The 21,179-nt window shown below is 36.9% G+C and overlaps 1 protein-coding gene across 1 annotated transcript in view; it reads right to left on the reverse strand.

Annotated features, from left to right (window-relative positions):
- Nucleotides 1–1,192: 1,192 nt before the first annotated feature.
- The window catches only part of LOC111230958, a 20,281-nt gene continuing 294 nt past the window's right edge, over nucleotides 1,193–21,179 (reverse strand). The window contains exons 2-16 of the mRNA XM_022757862.1: nucleotides 7,929–8,079; nucleotides 7,541–7,677; nucleotides 7,299–7,410; nucleotides 6,735–6,798; nucleotides 6,234–6,437; nucleotides 5,934–6,079; nucleotides 5,431–5,549; nucleotides 4,999–5,120; nucleotides 4,770–4,867; nucleotides 4,124–4,260; nucleotides 3,582–3,706; nucleotides 3,244–3,389; nucleotides 2,664–2,766; nucleotides 2,393–2,529; nucleotides 1,193–2,038 (exon numbers count right to left, since the gene is read on the reverse strand). Coding sequence (XP_022613583.1) covers nucleotides 1,924–2,038; nucleotides 2,393–2,529; nucleotides 2,664–2,766; nucleotides 3,244–3,389; nucleotides 3,582–3,706; nucleotides 4,124–4,260; nucleotides 4,770–4,867; nucleotides 4,999–5,120; nucleotides 5,431–5,549; nucleotides 5,934–6,079; nucleotides 6,234–6,437; nucleotides 6,735–6,798; nucleotides 7,299–7,410; nucleotides 7,541–7,643 — 1,731 coding nt within the window. The 5' untranslated portion in view covers nucleotides 7,644–7,677; nucleotides 7,929–8,079 and the 3' untranslated portion in view covers nucleotides 1,193–1,923. The remainder of the gene's footprint in view (nucleotides 2,039–2,392; nucleotides 2,530–2,663; nucleotides 2,767–3,243; nucleotides 3,390–3,581; nucleotides 3,707–4,123; nucleotides 4,261–4,769; nucleotides 4,868–4,998; nucleotides 5,121–5,430; nucleotides 5,550–5,933; nucleotides 6,080–6,233; nucleotides 6,438–6,734; nucleotides 6,799–7,298; nucleotides 7,411–7,540; nucleotides 7,678–7,928; nucleotides 8,080–21,179) is intronic.

Here is a 21,179-nt window from a genome sequence, read left to right on the forward strand (position 1 = left end):
TTAAAACACTTCCGGCTACAGCCACCAAAATAAAAACATTAATGGGCTTTTCTGAAGCTCCATCAAGATGAAAAGTGACAAACTTGCAGCGGTAGTATCAATCTAAAAAAGAATGAGTTTTTGCCTTAAAAATGGCCCTTTAACATCGCGGGTAGATCAGTGATTCTATATATGTTTTTCAAATATAAGGAAATTTAATTTGAAGGCGAGTGATTCACTTCCTGTAATCCGAACATGACGTAAGGCGAAATGGTTGGCGAGGATTGGCTGTCTAGTCATCAGCTATAAACTACTAATAAAGTCTTGTAAGTGATAACTACGTCTCATTTAACCACTGACAAATTAATCTTTACACTAGCAGTATAGATGTAAACGTTACTGCTGGTTCATATTTGAGTCCACAGATAAAATGATTTTGGCAAGTGTAGGTTTCTTTGCCTTAAATGTTGTCTTGGCCAAAAAGTATTATAAAAATTAAAAGTATTATATAAGTATATATAAGTATTACAGTTCCTCATCTAAGACCAGTATGCTGTTTATCATTTAACGGTGTAACAGGCAGCAGTGGAGCCCACATTCCTGTCACAGCTCCATCTTACAGTAATTGACGCAGATTATGTGAACATCCCACAGCTTTAATGTGCAGCAAAGTAGTAGGATGCTGTCTTCCAATCAAAGCAATCACATAGTTTACTTCACAATACAAAAAACATCAATATGACCCTAAGAAGACCTACCCCAATGACGGTTTCAAAGTTGCATCACTTGTTACTTCTACATAAATCTGCACAAATATTTGCACAATTCATTTACAGACAAACATGTTAAGGTTCTGTATGTAAATAAAGCCTTTAATTTCTATTAATTTTAATTGATTTAATCAGTTCAGTTGATTCAATTAGGCTTATCACGGCTCCAACTCCTGACTATGCTCAGGGTTGCTTCAGAAAGGTTATATGCAACATTATGGCATATTCTTCTTAATAATATTACCACAATTACGTCTGCAACACACTGCCAAACAATAGAACAACTCTTGAGGAACTCCGAGAAATCTGAGTGACACACATCTTTGGGTGACTATATGCAAGACTTACGTGAAAATGTTTGCTGCACATATAAAATAGAAAAAAAAGGCTTTGTCCCTTTCCCATGCTTTATTCTTATGTAATCACTAGTGAGACAAACACAGTAAACTTGAACTTTTATTCAACAATACAAAGTGATTCATAATTTTTGAAATTGCTTAAGTTGCTAAACTGTGCATAGACATAACTGACAATATGGAAAAAATATTGACCAACCCAAAAAAAAATCAAAGCAATAATCATCTCTAAATAATTATGTCAGACAGCAGAGAAACCCAAATTGCTATCACTGTCCACTTAGTGCTCCCGTCTGGACAAAAACAACTGGTCAAAATAGCCAAAGATTCACTTTTATATTCAGTAAGAAACATTTGAGGCTACATTAAGTTTATTATTATGACATTTACGTTTTTAGAATTGTATTCGCTTGTCAAATTATGTGATAATGAATTCAAAATGTGGAAAAGTTATGAAAGACATATACTGTACACGAATAGGCTTATCAAGTATATATTAAATCAATTTTCAGGGACAAATTAGTGCGAATGTATTCAGGCTTTTCTAATTGGGTAATTTTCTGGGGTTTGTGTGAGAGAAGCACCATGTCACTGACAATGGCTGACAAGTTATATACAATAAACACAATTCAAACTACTCATAATTTGTGTGCTATTGCACGCTGTGCTCAGAAATATGCATTTTCAACATGACAGGCTTTAAAGGAAGATTAAATAAAATGAACTAGATAGAAAAATATGAAGAGTAACTGGTTAATTTTCTTTTAACACCAACACAAAACTACAGAGCTTTAACTCCAACGTTTTTCTCCAAAGATTCACTGAATTTGATGAGATCGATAATCCATCACCATTTTCTTCATATCCCAGTCTGCTGTAAGGTCGCTAAGCTCAAGGTCATGTCCTGGGCCAGCCATAGGGTCATGCTTGTGTCTGCAACAGAGTATACAACAGTGAAAATACAGCACATGGCAATGCACCAGATGGATTGATTGCTGAGATTTTTGGGGGGTGATAGCGGATTCAGACTCCCTGCCACAAACATTGACAGGGAATTGTAGCCAGAGCTTTACCTACTTTAATTTTATTTAAATTTTAACCTAATTTATTTGACAAAAGGCCCTTTGATGTAAGTCTCTTTCAGTACATGTAATTTAAAATGGGTCCAAAGCAATTAGATGGCCTCCTTTACAAGCATGTTGTTGATAAATTGGTTATGAATCAGGTTTGTAATGACATAGACATAGCTCACTTTTAACTAGTGTCAACAGTAGCAAATGAACTCACTGCTTCAGGTGTTCCTCAATGGCCTTGCGTTCATACACAGTGCCATACACGGTTTTCACAGGATCAACAAACATTTTCTTGGTGAGTGGACAGATTAGATGTCGCGGTATAAACTGTGGCACAGAATCCACCAATTTCTTTAAAATAAAAGAAAGAGACAAAAACAAGACACATAGTATATCAATATAAAGACTGCAAGACACCAAATACATCACTGTTATATGGAAAGTAATAATCCACCAAAACTAACTAAGAATGTTAGTTCATTCACCTTCTCCATGTCATCCAGTGATTGTCCTGCAGTTTGCTCTGTGTGTTTCTTGGCTTCTTGTTCATACGTCTCACGGTTTGTCAGGAACTCCTCAGCCAAAATGCTTCCAAAAGAAATTAAAAATACAAGTCAAATACTTAAAATATGACATTACGCTGACCAATGTGGTCGGTGTGTATTTGATTATGAACACTAAGATATAGCATGCTGAGTTTCTCATTACGATTGTCATCATCTGAAGCTGTATAACCCACTAATCTTGCTTCATGGTGCAGGCCCCATGTTTCATCATGCTATTGTTGTAAAACATTTTCTTAGTCGAGGATGAAAGCTCTGTTCTTGTACATTGGTACAAAGTCACAAATCCAAAAACATTAGGCACAAGGTGTGACCTTCCAAATTTCTTTACTCTCTCAATGTGCTAGTAAATTATGAAACAATCAACGATAAACAAATTTCTACCACACATAACATTTTAAATCAATGCAACACATTAGACTTTGTAAATTGATCACAAATATCAGCAGAACAAGAAATATCCAGATAAAATTATTCATTTATGAACATGTACATATCTCACCTGTCCAGTGGATCATCAGGCTCAGGGATGATGAGCAGTCCATACACAGCATCAAAGATCTCTCTCATGGTAATATGGGCATTGTAGCTACGGTCAAATATGCTGTGGCAGATGCGGCCCACGCTGTTGACATTGCAGTGGTACACCTGTCATACTGTTAAGAAAATCTCACTACCAAAAAACACATGCACAGGGTATGTAATAACTTTTGCCATCATATAACCTCACTGAGTTAGAGATGAAGCAATAATCATGGTAATAATTACAATATAACACTGTGTAGACATCTGAATGCAATGTAAAAATAACTTTTCAGTTGTTTTATTTTGGCAGGATACTCCTGTGACAAAGCGAACAAGTGGAGGCTTCACTGGGTAGTCAGGACCAAACTGGCAGTACAGCTCAAACACTCCTTTTCCATACGGTGTGTCAGGAGGGCCTTGCATGAGAATCCTCCAGAACACTGAAGATAAAAAAATTACTAATTGAACCCTGTTGCTATGAAAGGATTACACTTCATATTTAATGATAGATGGTCACCTCATGACCTACATCAGCTTAATGCGATATCCTGTACATCCCAATAGTAAAAAAAGTCTTTATCTTAATCTTTTATCAAACAACTAGTCTCATTTCCAGTGTCACACTACAATGACGGCTGGCTAGACAGTGCACAATGGGTACTCTGGACTACAGTTTAATAATAAATAGTTAAAACAATTAAAATGTTGGTTTTCATGAGCTGTCACTTGCAAATACATAATGTGAGTCTATAAAGGACAAGAGAACCCAAACAAATTATAGCCGTGTTAAATATTTGTAAGACTAGATCCTGTTTTGTGGGAGCAAAAAACAAGTCAAGAGCAACAATGCCACTTACTAAAGTCTGACTCTGATGGAAAGACTCTGAAGAAGGGATGAGGGTCACAATGCAGGCTCTTCAGCTCCTCCAGGACACGTTTGTCCTTCTCCATTAAACGCCTGTCCTTCGACTCCAGAAGCCGCTTTTTCAGAGCACTATTTTGAAAGATCATTAATGCTTCAAATGTAATGCACACATCTTCAAAAGCCTTATCATTTTTGCCATTGAAAACCCTCAGAGGATTCTGTTTGGTGTTGGCCAATTGTGAAACACATTTTTGTCCAATTGGTCAATAAATGAATCAGACAATCAATAATTGTGGAAATTGTGGTGAACCGTTTTCACTGTTCTGACACAGCATTTCAATTGAAAATGAAAATAATCAGTGGCTGTAGCACTAAGGGACTCCAAGCTATCCTGCAGAACTCATGACATTTGCCACTAGGGGCTACAACAAAATTAAATTACTGCTAAATGGCTGGATGGGTCAAGGGCAACCTGTTCACCAAATTAGTTCACCTTTGCCTGACACTATCATTTATAATCACGACCTTTATGTTTGACAAATCAGATGAAGAATGTGATCATTAACAGATGGACAAAGGTCACAATAACTTGATCAGGTTTATTATCAGCATCCAGAGGATGTGTTTCTATATCTTACCTCTCTGTCCCTGTCACTTTGTTGTTCATCTGGCTTGGTAAAGATGTCTCTGGATATTCATCATATCCATGAGCTGCAAAGATGCCTGTTAAAGCATGCTATAAAATAACAGGGAAAAATGTATGAACACATCATGCCAAATTTTAAGTTTAAAACTGTAAAAGGAATGACTGTGATGTATTTCATTTTCAGAGGAACTTTAAACAGAATAGAAGACACTGCAACTGACCTCACTGATAGAGGATGGGTCAAGTTTTTTCTTGGGTTTCCTCTGCTCCAAAGACAGAACTGTCTCAATCTCAAACAGCTTCAAACCCTCTTTGGTTGTCTGCGGTTTGAAACAGCAACCACCTGAAAGCAATCATGGATATGTGGTGAGTCACATTTTGGCCATTGTTACTCATGACATCAGTCATTTTCTTAATTTTTTTAATACACAAACAAATGATGGTGATGATGAGCCTAACCTGAAATGCAATTGATGGTTCAATCATAGTTGATTTAATCGTGAATATTTGGAAATGGTCAGAAGATAATTTATCTAAATTTTCTGACTGCAATTGCTTTGAGTTAAAATGTGTCTTAGAGAACTCAGAGACAGGATATGGCATATGTAACATTTTTGTGCAGCTTTATATATAATTTGGTAATAACGGCATACCTGTTGCGTTGCTGATTCCGTGCAGCATGTTGTTCTCCACATCTCCAAGAAGGATTGAATCTACAATGATGTCACATTTGAGCAGTTTGGCTGTAACTGCAACTGGCTCTATCGAGGATCTTTGGAAATATGACAATATTCAGATTATGACCTCCGCTGTCCCCAAATAAAATCACAATCTGTAGTTAATAGTTCACATAGCAGGATTAATAGATGATAAACTGTATGACTAGCTTACTCAATGTCAGTGTGGTAAATAATAAAGCATATTTTGAAATCAGGGGTAATTGTTGATATTCTGACCATTTGGTGAATTTATTGAGACAGATTATAAACAATTAGAGATTACAGAGTCAACCATATAGCTGATCTGGGGCTGGTACTTACATGATGCATTAGTCAACACCTACTCAACTAAAAGGTAAAGCACTTAATGTATATTTTTGTAGTTGAAATATTAAAAGGTGCTAACGCAGCACAATAGCACAGGGAAGGAAATTTACCCAGAATCATTTCCATCCGTGAGACACATGGCGCGAAGTCTACAATCTGGGAACTTTGTCTTGACCTTTTCTAACTCAGACACTGCACGTCGTAGGGCATCATACAGCAGAGTACATCCATTTGGCTCAAGGTTACGTATGTGCTCCTAAAAATGTAAAAAAAAAAAATAGAAAATTTACATTTCTATTGAGGTAGATTGCAACATCAAAAATGGAATGCAAATGTTGCCATACACGACAAACCCTCATTTGCCCAGAATGCTCCTTTGACATGTTGATGGATGGGGTATGTACACTTACCTTGAACTTTTCCAGATTTTCAGTAAATGTGTGAAGCGTTTTCACCATGGAGTCGAACTTCACAAGGCCAATGACATGGTGGAAATCATAAGCCATGCTTCTTGACGCAAAGTTGTCAAAGAGCTCTTTCACAGCGTTAATTTTCTTTATTCCTGTATTTCTGTAGCACTCCTCGTCCATGGACGAACTTGTGTCTATCAGGACCTGATGAAAACAAAGTCAAGAACAATGATATGTATTGTATGTATGGGCTACTGTTGTTGATGTAGTAGAAATTTCATTACAACAAAAAACAAATAAAATGGCTATTTTTTCCCTAAAATACAAATGCCCTTGACAGCCTTACATAAAATACCAATATTTAAACTGAATTATGTATTTTTTGAAGTGCATTGTTTAGGACTAGTCACTGTACAGGCTGCACACTGTGAAGTGTGTTTTCCCAATTCAAGACATATTGTCTATTAAGAACATATTGTCAAGTAAGGCAAGAAGTGTTACCAGTATGGCCTCTTTTGGAGTCCTAGTTGTGACAAGTAATTGGTCCTCTCTATGGTCACCAGTCCTGTGTTAAATGTTAAAAATCAAACAAACAACATGACAATCAGTTATATGATGGATTGATGAACAAAACATCAGCTAGACATCCTGGTGGCTCTGGCGTTTTGGTGTATTTTTCCTGTTCATACATTGAATGACGAAAAGGATTGACTTGTACACTTTCATCATCATCATCATCATTATCTACCAGAAAAAATGCTGAAATTCAGCCATATGGGCCACAGGTGAAAACTTTACTGGAGAACACAGAAATTCCCTCCAGGTGGTCTGTGGTTTGTAAGGTCACCATGACCTTGACCTCTGACCACCAAAATGGACGGACAACCCAAAAACATAATGTCTCCGGCCCTGGCTGTCGTCGGCATGGGGCATAAAAATGCTCTCATTCTTCTAATGGAAAACAGGGGCTGTTAAAAATCCCAAAAAACAATTCTGTTTTATATTGTATACTAACTGATCTCAAAATTCTTGTTTTTATACAAGCTGTAAGGTTCAGGTACTCACATGGCTGCCAGTACATTCACATCCAATGTTTTCTCTTTACCATCCAGACAATCGTGCACTCTGATCATATCTGCGGATCCTTTGTCTTTATACAGATAAACACCAAGGTTGTCTGACAAAGAAAAATATGCACAAAAAAAGGAGCTATCAAGATCATGAACCCATAAAAACAACAATGCAGTATGAAACTTTCTATATGCACAGAAAGGAATGACAATCCAGGATATGATTTCATGGAGTACCTTCACTCAGCAGAACAAGGCGGACCTCTCTCTGTCCTAGATCCTTCAGATGTAGAGGTGGGGTCACATTGAGGTGAGGGAAAGTTTTCAATCTTTCAACCATACTTCCAAAAGTGCTCTGAATATTGACCTGAAAGCTGTCATTTAATTGTTTAGGTTATTGACAATTATGGCTTGAGTACAATCATAAGTCTTAAGCAAACACTTATCATTGCAACACTCAAACAAAAACATACAACGATATACTGCATCTACTGTACTGTACTAGTAAAATAACCAGCAACAACTTTAAGGCTGAGAACTCTTTCTCTAAATTGCCAACAGAAAAAAAACAATAAAAACGTATTTGCAGTAGTTTAATTAAAAGTAAGAACTTGATGGTACATACTTCTGACCAGTGGTCTTGTCATGATGAATCCAGAGAGCATATGATCTGAATGATGGAGGCAAGCTGAGCAAGATTTTCTCAATGTCAGTAGCTCTCTGTACTGAGGTTTCTCGCAAAATCTCTTCAGTGCAGTTTGGAATTTTGTCTCCATCTAAACAAAAGAACAGAACATGAAATCAATAATAAAAACACACCATTCACTACTAAAGAACACACAGTTTTGCAAGAAAAATAAAAATGCTAAATTTCTATACAGGGCTTAAACCATGAAAATTGAACACAAAACGAATAGCCTATTCATTGCAGTGCTTTTTCAAAGTAGCACGGTCACGTGCATTATTGAGCTGAAACTTCACTGAGCCAAAAAGGTTTTTATTATTTAAGTAGTTCTACTTGATTAACCAAAATATAGGGTTCCTTGTGGCTGTATACATATATAGCCATATTCTTGCTACCCGACAATTAAAAAAGTACACAAGAATATTTTCCTGACATATAATCATCTATTTTCAAATCTAAAACAGCCTTGCTCCGTGTCCGAAAACTTTAAGCCAAGAGTCTATATACGCTGGATATCCATGCCAAACTATGCCAGGGGCAACCACTATCAGAATGTGTGAGGCAGCAATGATGCAAGTGGTTCTCCCATAAAACAGTATGTTATGGTAGAAGGCATTTATGTACTTTAGACATGTGCTAATTTGTACAAACTGCAGTTAAGGGCCTGACACTTCATCTCACAAGGGCAGCTTCTTTTACTATTCTTCACAATATCTAAAACGGTTTAGCTGACAGAGATGAAAAATGCCAACATCTTTATATGTAGAATAAGAGCAGTTCACTGACAAGCTCCCTCAGCATTAAAGTAGTGGTATGTGAGAGTGGAACAAAACTCCTAAAATTGTCACTGTGTTACACCAAACTTAAAAAAAAAGTTTCATCATCAGACTTTAAAAAATAAAGTTCCCTCAGTTTCCTACAACAAAATTCCATGTACAACCAAGAAATCTTGGTTGAGGGCACACTGGAAACACTTGTGATCATGGTTAAAAATGAAACATGTGCCTAAAACCCAGACAAAAGTTGTGTATTTGTATTCAACCTCCAGTTCCCCTCATTCGTGACAGAACATGGGATTTTTCTATTTGAACACAGTTTTTTTTTGGAAGGATGCCTGAAATAGGGGTCTGTGGTACAACACAGGGCGGCGCACGGACGAGGCGGATGTAGCTCTATTCATGTCTAATTTATGTCTTCACCGCCGTCGTTAGTTGATACAGACACAAAATATGCAGTAAATACCACACTGTGTGATTTTTTTTTAAAGCTTCCTAAGTGGATAACTGAGACTACAGAGGTTGTGTGGGAGACATTAAACGTCACCATGCCAAACATGAAAACCTCAGCAGTCCGTCTTTACCAGCTTGTTGTGTTTATATTCACACTCGTGAAAACTATTACTAACTTTTCCAAGATGAAAGGCTTTTGCAGAAGAGGTGAGAAGTGCTAAATCAAACTACTAGTTGGAAGGTAAGTGGTGGTTGACATCTAGAAGTCATGTCCATGGTGTAGTTCATGCGTATAGCCTAATGAGAGAGACACTTGTACACTCTGTGTTATGGTGTGTGACCATGGAACATTGTTAGATAAGACTGTACTGGAAGACCAACGGTATCCTGTGTGGTTTTCAATTTAAAATATTGTGTGAATCTTCTACTGTGAATACTAGTGTTATCTTAAGTTTCTAAAGAGGACATCATGTATAGCTAGAATTTATCTGTCACTCAGTTTCTCTGCTATTCACTGAACATATGTTGGTATTTGCCAATATTGTCATTTGTCATAAATTATCCAAGAAGAATAGAGAGTGACGAAGGCAAATAAAATCTCCTGATTCCTGTTTAATGGGCACAATATATCAACTACTTGAGCAGCACAGGCTGGAGTCCTACTACAATCAGTTCTTCAGTGGGTGGGTAGATGAAAGAGCATTTCCTGGATGGTGTGACGAGTGTGAAGATCTAAACAACTTAGGTAAGAGTGCTGAACATGGATGAATGTCAACACCCTTCCAAAGGTATGCTTAGATATTTCAGTTTTTTTCAGTTAATTGCTTGAAAAATGAAACTTATATCCACAATATTGTGCAAGTGTGAAGAGAATTTATAAAATTTTACCTTTTTTTGAAGTGAACTGTAGCTTCCTAGAACTCTTGAATAATTACTTGTCTGACTTTAACTTAAAAGTTACACCTAAAGATTATGTCACCACCTAATGGAATGGAATGGAAGATACAATAAAATTACACCGCAAGTTACAGTAAGATGAAACACTTATGCAACATCACTCGCAATTTTAAATGCAGGGCAATGTAATAAATATATTTGTAAAATGTTTAACTGTTTGTAATTGTTGACAGTGTTAGAAGTGATACAGTTTTTAAATTTGGATTCTTTAGTTTTTGTGGCATAATTGTATTATAAGAAAGGATGAAAAACACATTATTGGAATGTAAAAATGAGCAGCCATAAGGACAGTCAAGTGGGCTGTGAATGATAAATTCAAGTTATCACACTGATAATAAGATGTAAAGCATATTGAAATATATTGTCCTCTGCATTTTTAAAGGTTTAAAAGTCATGTGGAAAAGAACCGTTTTTCCAGCTATGAAAAACTTCTTCAGAGACTCAGAGTTCCAGAGATCAGTTCAAAACTGTTAAATCTCTGCAAAAATCAATGGAGGTGTTCTCTCTGCAGTACACATACCCAAATGTCCTGCAACCAAATTATTAAAGGTAGAGGAAGACATTATATATGATTTTTTAACATTTATATCATAGTTCAGTTCATATCTATTTGACGTGTTGTTACAGTGAGCGCATGAGGGGAGTTTACCTTCAAATGTCTGAGTGACTGTGAACAGAGAAATACTTAAGACTGGTGCCAAACCGTGTCATGAAATATTACACTCTTTCATAATAGTAGATTCAAATGAGATTTGAAATGGTTTATGAAATTTTTGAACTTACAGATATCGATCCAGCGCAAAACACAATCAAGACCTGATGTTAAGGATCTGTTTCTTGAAAATGTTGGCAGCACAAGGAGTCTGTCTCTACACAATTGATGGGATGCCCTTGACAGATGATCCCTTCTTCAACACAGTTGAGCAGACTTTTTACAGTTAAGGTTGGCTAGATGAAATGGTATTATAGCTTAAGCTACATTAGAGCAGTTGAAAAACGTACCTGTGTGTATATACAGTATAATATGTTAATTCATGGATCAAACGAAGTAGACTATAGCGCAGATCACAGAAAAATCAGCGCAGAGCTAACCAATCAAATCATGTTTATGTAGGTCCAGCCTGGCATTCAGCATCAAAATGGAGAAGATGTTGATTATTGTGGTGGAATAATCACCCTGTTCTTCGTGATCAGATTATTATACACACTGAGCAAACCGGAAGAAATCAAGACAGTATAGAGAGTTGACAGTGGGCTGTTTGGTGTCTGGTTATAGTTTATTTACCAAGTAATTCCATGTATCCCTTTCAAGAAGAAATAAGAGCTGTTAATGTTTGTTTAAAAAAAAAACAAGTTTTGATGCTTTCATTGTGGAAATATAAGGGTCTAAAATCTTTTTTTTTAACCTTTATTTGACTGTTTTGAGTGTTTTGACCATGTGTGGCATTACTGAATGCATATTGTGGTATTTAAGGGTGCACTTTACACTCAGTTCCCAGTTTATTAGTACACTAACAATAACTAATACAACAGTCTGTAACAGCCCTATTTCATGAAGGTTGTAATGATCATTTGATGTTGAAACTGTTATGCATTTTCACTGTCGTTCATCCCTTGTGGGCATTGGCATTACTTTTTATACAAGCTTATAATTCAAACATGCTAAGATTGTAGGGTAACTCCTGAAGGGTACCTTCAGCACTAAATATGCTTCACTCATTCACAATGCCTTTACCTGTTTCTACCGGGGACACAGTTTACGTCACACCAACTGTTAACTGACTTTGGGGAACCAATCCCCTTTGTAACTTCAAGAGAGGGGAGATGGTGTTTCCAATAAACGACCTTGAATGTAGAAAACAATTTTGTTTGAAATAAGAAGTTTGATTTTACTTCAGTGGGACAAAATGTAATGCAGTTTTTAATTTTTATTGGCTCTTCATACAGGGTCTTTGAAAGACAGGACATTCAAAGTGGAGCTGTGATCTATGCCATATTTACACGAAGACTGGAATATCCCCTCAAATGCCAAAGCAAGAGTTTGGTAAAACCTTGGAGAGGACACCATTCGATGCCACATCATGCTCAAGGTACGTCTTAACTATAAGGTGTGTGATTCAAGTATTGATATTAACACCTGATACCAGCAGTTCTTACTTCCAATATAATAACCCATTTAAGAAGACATTGCCCCCAGTGTGTCCGGTGTATGGTGCAGAGAGGTTGGGCAGGAAAGGGCAACTCCTTCCCCTGCAGCAGTTAAACAGACTCTCCATGAGATACAGACTGGGAAAATCCATAACTAAAGGCATTGGGGGTGTTTTATATCAGGAAATATCCAGCCCTGTGTGTTCGATTTATTGTGCACGTTGATGCTGATGGCCTTATTCTACAATCTACAAAAAATGACAGCTTGATTTTTTTGGTTTGCACTTATTATTTTAATGAAGATTTGACAAGTGTTTGCCAGAATTTTGTTAAGGCAAAATGTTGTCAACTCTGTTGTAATGGCCCATGCGCCTTATTTTGTTAACATGTACAGTATATAAAAGTTAAATCTCTATTGCCATGTTTGATTCACTTTAGGGAGACTCCGACCTGATGGTGAACTTACAAAACGACACTTTACCAGTCTGAGGCTCCAAGTTGGCAAATGAAAGTGGAATCCCAGCACATGTCCTTCAGTACAAGAATCAGTACAAGGTAATTCAGAATTACCACAATGATACCATGGATTTTGTGGCTTGTGACCCTGTTTGTCAACACATCTTTTCTCATGTGAGTATTTAGTACCGGAGCAGTAACCCTGTTGTTTGGTGATTCTTATTATATTTTGCAGAGGACAACGCTATCAGCGTACACCTACCCAAAGCTGTGGAATCTCTGGGGGGTCAACAGTTGCCTTCTCTTTATCCACGTTTGTGTGATGAGGATCCATTACAGTGAGACTTTCTTCATTAATGACGTTGTGCCGTCAGTCCAACAGACCGCAGAAAAGGAATCAGTGTGTTCCTACTCTCACTTTATGCTGTTGTAAGCAGTGTTTATAATATATTGTTCCCATTACTTGCTATCCATCTTTACTTTATTATCTATATTGCACTACCCAATGTTTTCCTTTACTTACCAGTCATTTTTTTTGCACTTGACAAGCCATTTTCCATCTTTTTTGCCTTTCTTTGAAAAGTAAGTCTGGTGATATTCTTTATTTTCTTATTGTCAACCAAGTTCGTGACAGCTCCAAAACAAACAATAAGTTGATCTTCTAGCAAGTATTTTCTGTGTATCTCAAAGAGTGATACAGCTTTTTCTTCTGGGCAGTAGAGCTCCATTGTTCAGAAAACCTTTAAAGTGAGCCACATCTGTTCCACTGGGTGTTCTGTCACGATCGAGACATGGCGCCACACAGTTAATTCCGAATCAGTTTTCTCATACACAATCCTGCCGATCGTCGATCTGCACTGTATAGTATCGTTTGCTTAAAACAACAATGCCTGGCTGTTTTTAAACTTAAGTTTTAGAATAATTGTATTATTCAAGTGCTGTTAGATTTTACATCTTCAATAGGAACAAATGGACTTGGGGCTGAGGGTAGAGACGTACGAGTATGGAGAGACAAACTAATACATTGTTGATTTTGGTCTTTTCATAGCATTTGTTGACAGTAACAAAGATACAGTAATACTGCCAACTTGAATTCATTCCCCTTTCCTGTCTTTAGATTAATTCAGTAAAGATTTTTTGAGGAGGAGTTATAACCAAAACTTGTGATTTTAATTTTTTGCCAGTGTCTACTATGTTTGTAGTGGTGGAAATTCCAAGTTTCTGATCATCAATTTCAACATCAGTATTTTAAGTGTATAATCTTAGCTTTTGTCACACGCCACACCTTCTACAACAAATATGAAGCAGATAGCTGCAATGGAGACACACAACCACCTTAGCAGTGAAGCAAAATTCTGTTGAATGTATGCAGTAATAAAAAAAATTTTTAAAAAATGCTTTAGTTAAACTAATTATATGCTCTTAATGTATTTGACAGTTATATTATCTTGAGTAATTGGAATACATCTTTTCAACTCTATTACTATTACCCACATGAGTAAATGATTCAATCACTGGGCCTCCAGGTAAAATCTATTCTGTTAGTCAAATATTTCTCTCCCTATAGACACTGTGCATTTCTTTTTTGTGCCTTTTTATTTTACAGTTTGACTATATCCTGTTTTTCTTCTGAAGCTATTTGTTGTTAAATGTAACTTGCATCTACCATGATAATCAACTCAGGAAGTTTTTCACTCTGCCCTTTCTTGAAAAATTAAAACCAATCTGAAAAGATGTTTGAATCTATGAATAATTTGGTATATTTTTTTTACTTTCCCTTCTCCAGTGGTATTAACCTTGTTTTAAAAAGCATTCTCTTTATCTTTTAGAAAAAGCACCATTCCAACATAAACAAATAAATTGATTGCCTCCGTAAGAAAACTGACTGGATGTAACCCTCTGGCCCAAAGTTTGCACCAGTTACTCTGCAGGAAGAAAAGATGACAAGGATCCAGAAGGTAAACATATATGATGTAATACAATACTCTGTACTTTGTACTGAGTATAACCAAGTTACTGCACTACAATTTGACTCCATGCATTATGCTGTCTTCAACAACATGGACACAACTCCTTTTTAAGTTTATGTTTAAACCCACCGTGTCATTGTACTCATGCTAGTTAAGTTCAGTTAATGAGAAAATGTTTTCTGTAATTGGAGTGATATAACCTTTCACAAGTGCCAATTTCTCCATGTCTGCTTGTTACGTTGCTGTAGATTGCAGTTTTTGAAGGCTTGTACATGCTCTTCAGAAGCTTCCCCAACATGGATCTGAACGAGGGGAAAAAGTCATCAAGGACCTGGATGTCTTTGGAGAATTCATTGTACTGCTGGGCATATCTTCTTTCAAAAGCAAAGGTATGATGATACTGGGGTTTGACTGAAATGGGCTTTTGAAGTCACTAATTGCTAAAGTTTTTTAAAATTTTGTGTGTATACCTTATAAACCTTGTGTGAATGTAGAGATAAATTTGAATTTATTTGTAAATTTGTCCTACATTTCCAGTTATTTGTTGATTTTTGAAATGATCACTTCTGAATTTTCTTATTTTGACAGAAACAGGCATCAGCCCATGAGAAACTACGCACTTATCACTCTTACATCTGAAGATAACAGCCGTTTCTGTGAACCAGTTAGAGTACCTGGAGTGCCAGGTACTTTGAACGAGCGTATGTTCTCCAGAAAATCAAAGGTAAAACTAAAACAAGTTTTTTATGTGAATGAGAAGATGCATCATACTAGATTTCTGAGAAGAGGCAAGAGGCTAATTACAAAATGCTCAGAGTAAAAATACCAAGTCTTGAAAATATTGTTGTTCTTAATATGTCTTGACCCTTTGGTCTGACCACACATGTTTCATTTTTAACCATGATCACAAGTGTTTCCAGTGTGCCCTCACCAAGATTCTTGTTGTACATGGAATTTTGTTGTAGGAAACTGAGGGAACTTTATTTTTTAAAGTCTGATGATGAAACTTTTTTTTTTAAGTTTGGTGTAACACAGTGACAATTTTAGGAGTTTTGTTCCACTCTCACATACCACTACTTTAATGCTGAGGGAGCTTGTCAGTGAACTGCTCTTATTCTACATATAAAGATGTTGGCATTTTTCATCTCTGTCAGCTAAACCGTTTTAGATATTGTGAAGAATAGTAAAAGAAGCTGCCCTTGTGAGATGAAGTGTCAGGCCCTTACCTGCAGTTTGTACAAATTAGCACATGTCTAAAGTACATAAATGCCTTCTACCATAACATACTGTTTTATGGGAGAACCACTTGCATCATTGGCTGCTCAACACATTCTGATAGTGGTTGCCCCTGGCATAGTTTGGCAATGGATATCCAGCGTATATAGACTCTTGGCTTAAAGTTTTCGGACACGGAGCAAGGCTGTTTTAGATTTGAAAATAGATGATTATATGTCAGGAAAATATTCTTGTGTACTTTTTAATTGTCGGGTAGCAAGAATATGGCTATATATGTATACAGCCACAAGGAACCCTATATTTTGGTTAATCAAGTAGAAACCTACTTAAATAATAAAAACCTTTTTGGCTCAGTGAAGTTTCAGCTCAATAATGCACGTGACCGTGCTACTTTGAAAAAGCACTGCAATGAATAGGCTATTCGTTTTGTGTTCAATTTTCATGGTTTAAGCCCTGTATAGAAATTTAGCATTTTTATTTTTCTTGCAAAACTGTGTGTTCTTTAGTAGTGAATGGTGTGTTTTTATTATTGATTTCATGTTCTGTTCTTTTGTTTAGATGGAGCACAAAATTCCAAACTGCACTGAAGAGATTTTGCGAGAAACCTCAGTACAGAGAGCTACTGACATTGAGAAAATCTTGCTCAGCTTGCCTCCATCATTCAGATCATATGCTCTCTGGATTCATCATGACAAGACCACTGGTCAGAAGTATGTACCATCAAGTTCTTACTTTTAATTAAACTACTGCAAATACGTTTTTATTGTTTTTTTTTCTGTTGGCAATTTAGAGAAAGAGTTCTCAGCCTTAAAGTTGTTGCTGGTTATTTTACTAGTACAGTACAGTAGATGCAGTATATCGTTGTATGTTTTTGTTTGAGTGTTGCAATGATAAGTGTTTGCTTAAGACTTATATTATTATGTCAACTAAAGTAACATTTATACTACTCATAAACTATTCAATATGTATACTAATTATGACAGCTTTCAGGTCAATATTCAGAGCACTTTTGAAGTATGGTTGAAAGATTGAAAACTTTCCCTCACCTCAATGTGACCCACCTACCTCTACATCTGAAGGATCTAGGACAGAGGAGAGGTCCGCCTTGTTCTGCTGAGTGAAGGTCTCCATGAAATCATATCCTGGATTGTCATTCCTTTCTGTGCATATAGAAAGTTTCATACTGCATTGTTGTTTTTATGGGTTCATGATCTTGATGGCTCCTTTTTTTGTGCATATTTTTCTTTGTCAGACAACCTTGGTGTTATCTGTATAAAGACAAAGGATCCGCAGATATGATCAGAGTGCACGATTGTCTGGATGGTAAAGAGAAAACATTGGATGTGAATGTACTGGCAGCCATGTGAGTACCTGAACCTTACAGCTTGTATAAACAAGAATTTTGAGATCAGTTAGTATACAATAATAAAAACAGAATTTGTTTTTTGGGATTTTTAACAGCCCCTGTTTTCCATTAGAAGAATGAGAGCATTTTTATGCCCCATGCCGACGACAGCCAGGGCCGGAGACATTATGTTTTTGGGTTGTCCGTCCATTTGGTGGTCGAGGTCAAGGTCATGGTGACCTTACAAACCACAGACCACCTGGAGGGAATTTCTGTGTTCTCCAGTAAAGTTTTCACCTGTGGCCCATATGGCTGAATTTCAGCATTTTTTCTGGTAGATTAATGATGATGATGATGATGAAAGTGTACAAGTCAATCCTTTTCGTCATTCAATGTATGAACAGGAAAAATACACCAAAACGCCAGAGCCACCAGGATGTCTAGCTGATGTTTTGTTCATCAATCCATCATATAACTGATTGTCATGTTGTTTGTTTGATTTTTAAACATTTAACACAGGACTGGTGACCATAGAGAGGACCAATTACTTGTCACAACTAGGACTCCAAAAGAGGCCATACTGGTAACACTTCTTGCCTTACTTGACAATATGTTCTTAATAGACAATATGTCTTGAATTGGGAAAACACACTTCACAGTGTGCACCCTGTACAGTGACTAGTCCTAAACAATGCACTTCAAAAAATACATAATTCAGTTTAAATATTGGTATTTTATATGTAAGGCGTGTCAAGGGCATTTGTATTTTAGGGAAAAAATAGCCATTTTATTTGTTTTTTTGTTGTAATGAAATTTCTACTACATCAACAACAGTAGCCCATACATACAATACATATCATTGTTCTTGACCTTTCGTAACTCAGAACTGCAGTCGTAGGGCATCATACAGCAAGTAATCCATTTTTGGCTCAAGGTTACGTATGTGCTCCTAAAAATGTAAAAAAAAAAAATAGAAAATTTCATTTCTATTGGGTAGATTGCAACATAAACAAAATGGAATGCAAATGTTTGCATAACACGACAACCCTCATTTGCCCAGAATTGCTCCTTTGACATGTTGATGGATGGGGTTAGTGTACACTTAACTTGAACTTTCCAGATTTTCAGCAGTAAATGTGTGAAAGCGTTTTTCCACTGCATGGAAGTCGAACTCACAAGCAAGACATGGTGAAATCATAAGCCATGCTTCTTGACGCAAAGTTGTCAAAGAGCTCTTTCACGCGTTAATTTTCTTATTCCTGTATTTCTGTAGCAACTCCCGTCCATAGGGACGAACTTTGTGTCTATCAGGACCTGATGAAACAAAGTCAAGAACAATGATATGTATTGTTATGTATGGCTTACTGTTGTTGATGTAGTAGAGAATTTCATTACAACAAAAAACAAAATAAAATGGCTATTTTTCCCTAAAATACAAAATGCCATTGACAGCCTTACTAAAATACCAATAATTTAAAACGAATTATGTATTTTTTTGAGTGCGAATTGTTTAGGCACTAGTCACATGTACAGGCTGCACACTGGAAGTGCTGTTTCCCATTCAAGACACTTTGTTAGTTACAGAACAATCATTGTACAAGTAAGGCAAGAAGTGTTCCAGTAAATGGCTCTCTTGAGGTCCTAGTTGTGACCAAGAATTGGTCCTCTCTGAATGCTCCACAGTGCCTGTGTTAACTGTTAAAAACTAAACAAACAACATGACAATCAGTTATATGATGAATGATGAACAAAACATCAGCTAGACATCTGGTGGCTCTGGCGTTTTGGTGTATTTTCCTGTTCATACATTGAATCACGAAAGGATTGACTTTGTACACTTCATCATCATCCAATCATCAATTACCAGAAAAAATGCTGAAATTCAGCTATGGGCACCAGCGTGAAACCTTACTGGGAGAACACAGAAATTCCCTCCAGGTGGTCTGTGGTTTGTAAGGTCACCAGACCCTTGACCTCTGACCACCAAAATGGACGGACAACCCAACAAACAAATGTCTCCGGCCCTGGCGTCCGTCGCATGGCCTAAAAATGCTCTCATTCTTCTAATGGAACACAGGGCTGCTTAAAATCCCAAAAAACAATTGTTTTACTAATTGTATACTAACTGCACTCAAATTCTTGTTTTTATACAAGTGTAAGGCTTCAGGTACCTCACATGGCTGCCAGTTAACAGTTCACCTCCAATTTTCCTGCTTACATCCAACAATGTCACTCTGATATATCTGCGGATCCTTTGTCCTTTATCACAGATAAACACGCAAGGTTGTCTGACAAAGAAAAATATGCACAAAAAAAGGAGCCATCAAGATCATGAACCCATAAAACAACAATGCCGTATGAAACTTTCTCTATGCAAGAAGGAATGACAATCCAGGATATGATTTCATGGAGTACCATCACTCAGCAGAACAAGGCGACTCTCTCTTGTCTAGATCCTTCAGATGTAAGTGGGGTCACATTTGAGGGAGGAAAGTTGTTCAATCTTTCAAACAATACTCTCCAAAAGTGCTGCTGAATATTGCCTGAAAGCTGTCAATTTACATTGTTCTAGGTTATTGACAATTATGGCTTGAGTAACAATCATAGTCCTTAACGCAAACACTTTATCATTGCACACTCTAAACAAAACATACCGATATACCTGATCTACTGTCATCTGTACTAGTAAAACACAGCAACAACTTAAGGCGAGAACTCTTTTCTCTAAATTGCCACAGAAAAAAAACAATAAAAACGTATTTGCAGTAAGTTTAATTTAAAAGTAAGAACTTGTGGTAGCATCTTCCTGACCAGTGGGTCCTTGTCAATGCATGACTCCGAGAGCATATGATCTGAATGATGGAGAGAAGCTGAAACCGATTTCTCAAGTCAGTACTCATCCTGTGGGAGCGGAGTTCTCTCGCAATCCTTCATGCATTTGGGAATTTTTGTCTCATTAAACAAAAGAACAGAAACATGAAACCAATAATAAAACACCCATTCACTACTAGAACACCAGTTTGCAAGAAAAATATAAATGTGCAAATTCTATACCGGGCTTAAACCATGAAATGAACACAAACGATAGCCCTATTCATCTGCAGTGCTTTTCAAAGTAGCAGTCCAGCTGCATTAATTGAGCTGAAAACTTCACTGAGGCCAAAAAGGTTTTTTATTATTAAGTAGGTCTCTTGATTAACCAAAATAGTGAGGGTTCTTGTGGCTTGGTAACATATCAGTAGCCATACTTGACTACCGACAATTAAAAAGTACACAAGAATATTCCTGACATATAATCATCTATTTCAACTAAAGACCAGCCTTCGATCCGTGGTCTCGAAGACTTTTAAGCCAACGAGTCCTATTAAATACGATGGATATCATGCCAAAGCTATGCCAGGGCAACCACTATCAAATGTGTGAGGCAGCAATGCATGCCAAAGTGGGCTATCTCCATAAAACCAGTAATGTTTGACTGGAGTAGGGAGGGCATCATTTACGAGTAGCTTTAGACATGGTTAACTCTTGTCACGAGCACTGCCAGCTAAGGGCCTGGACACTTCCTCATCCTCAGCAGGGCATGTTCTGTCTTTACTACATTCTTGTTCTTGACAATATCCTTATCAAACGGCTTTACTTAGCTCGCGAGATACACGATTGTATAATGCCAACATCTTGGTATATGGATCTATGACAATAAAGAGGCAGTTTTCCACTGAACAGGATTAGAAGAGGTCTGGACAACCTTTACAAAACGCAATCTAACTCCGTCATGCATTGGAAAGTAGTGGTAATGTTGAGAGCCTCGGAAACAAATATCCCTAAAAACTGTGTTACACCACACACTCAC

This window comes from Seriola dumerili, unplaced genomic scaffold (assembly GCF_002260705.1).
Source record: "Seriola dumerili isolate Sdu_G_001 unplaced genomic scaffold, Sdu_1.0 BDQW01000291.1, whole genome shotgun sequence".
Taxonomy (NCBI): domain Eukaryota; kingdom Metazoa; phylum Chordata; class Actinopteri; order Carangiformes; family Carangidae; genus Seriola; species Seriola dumerili.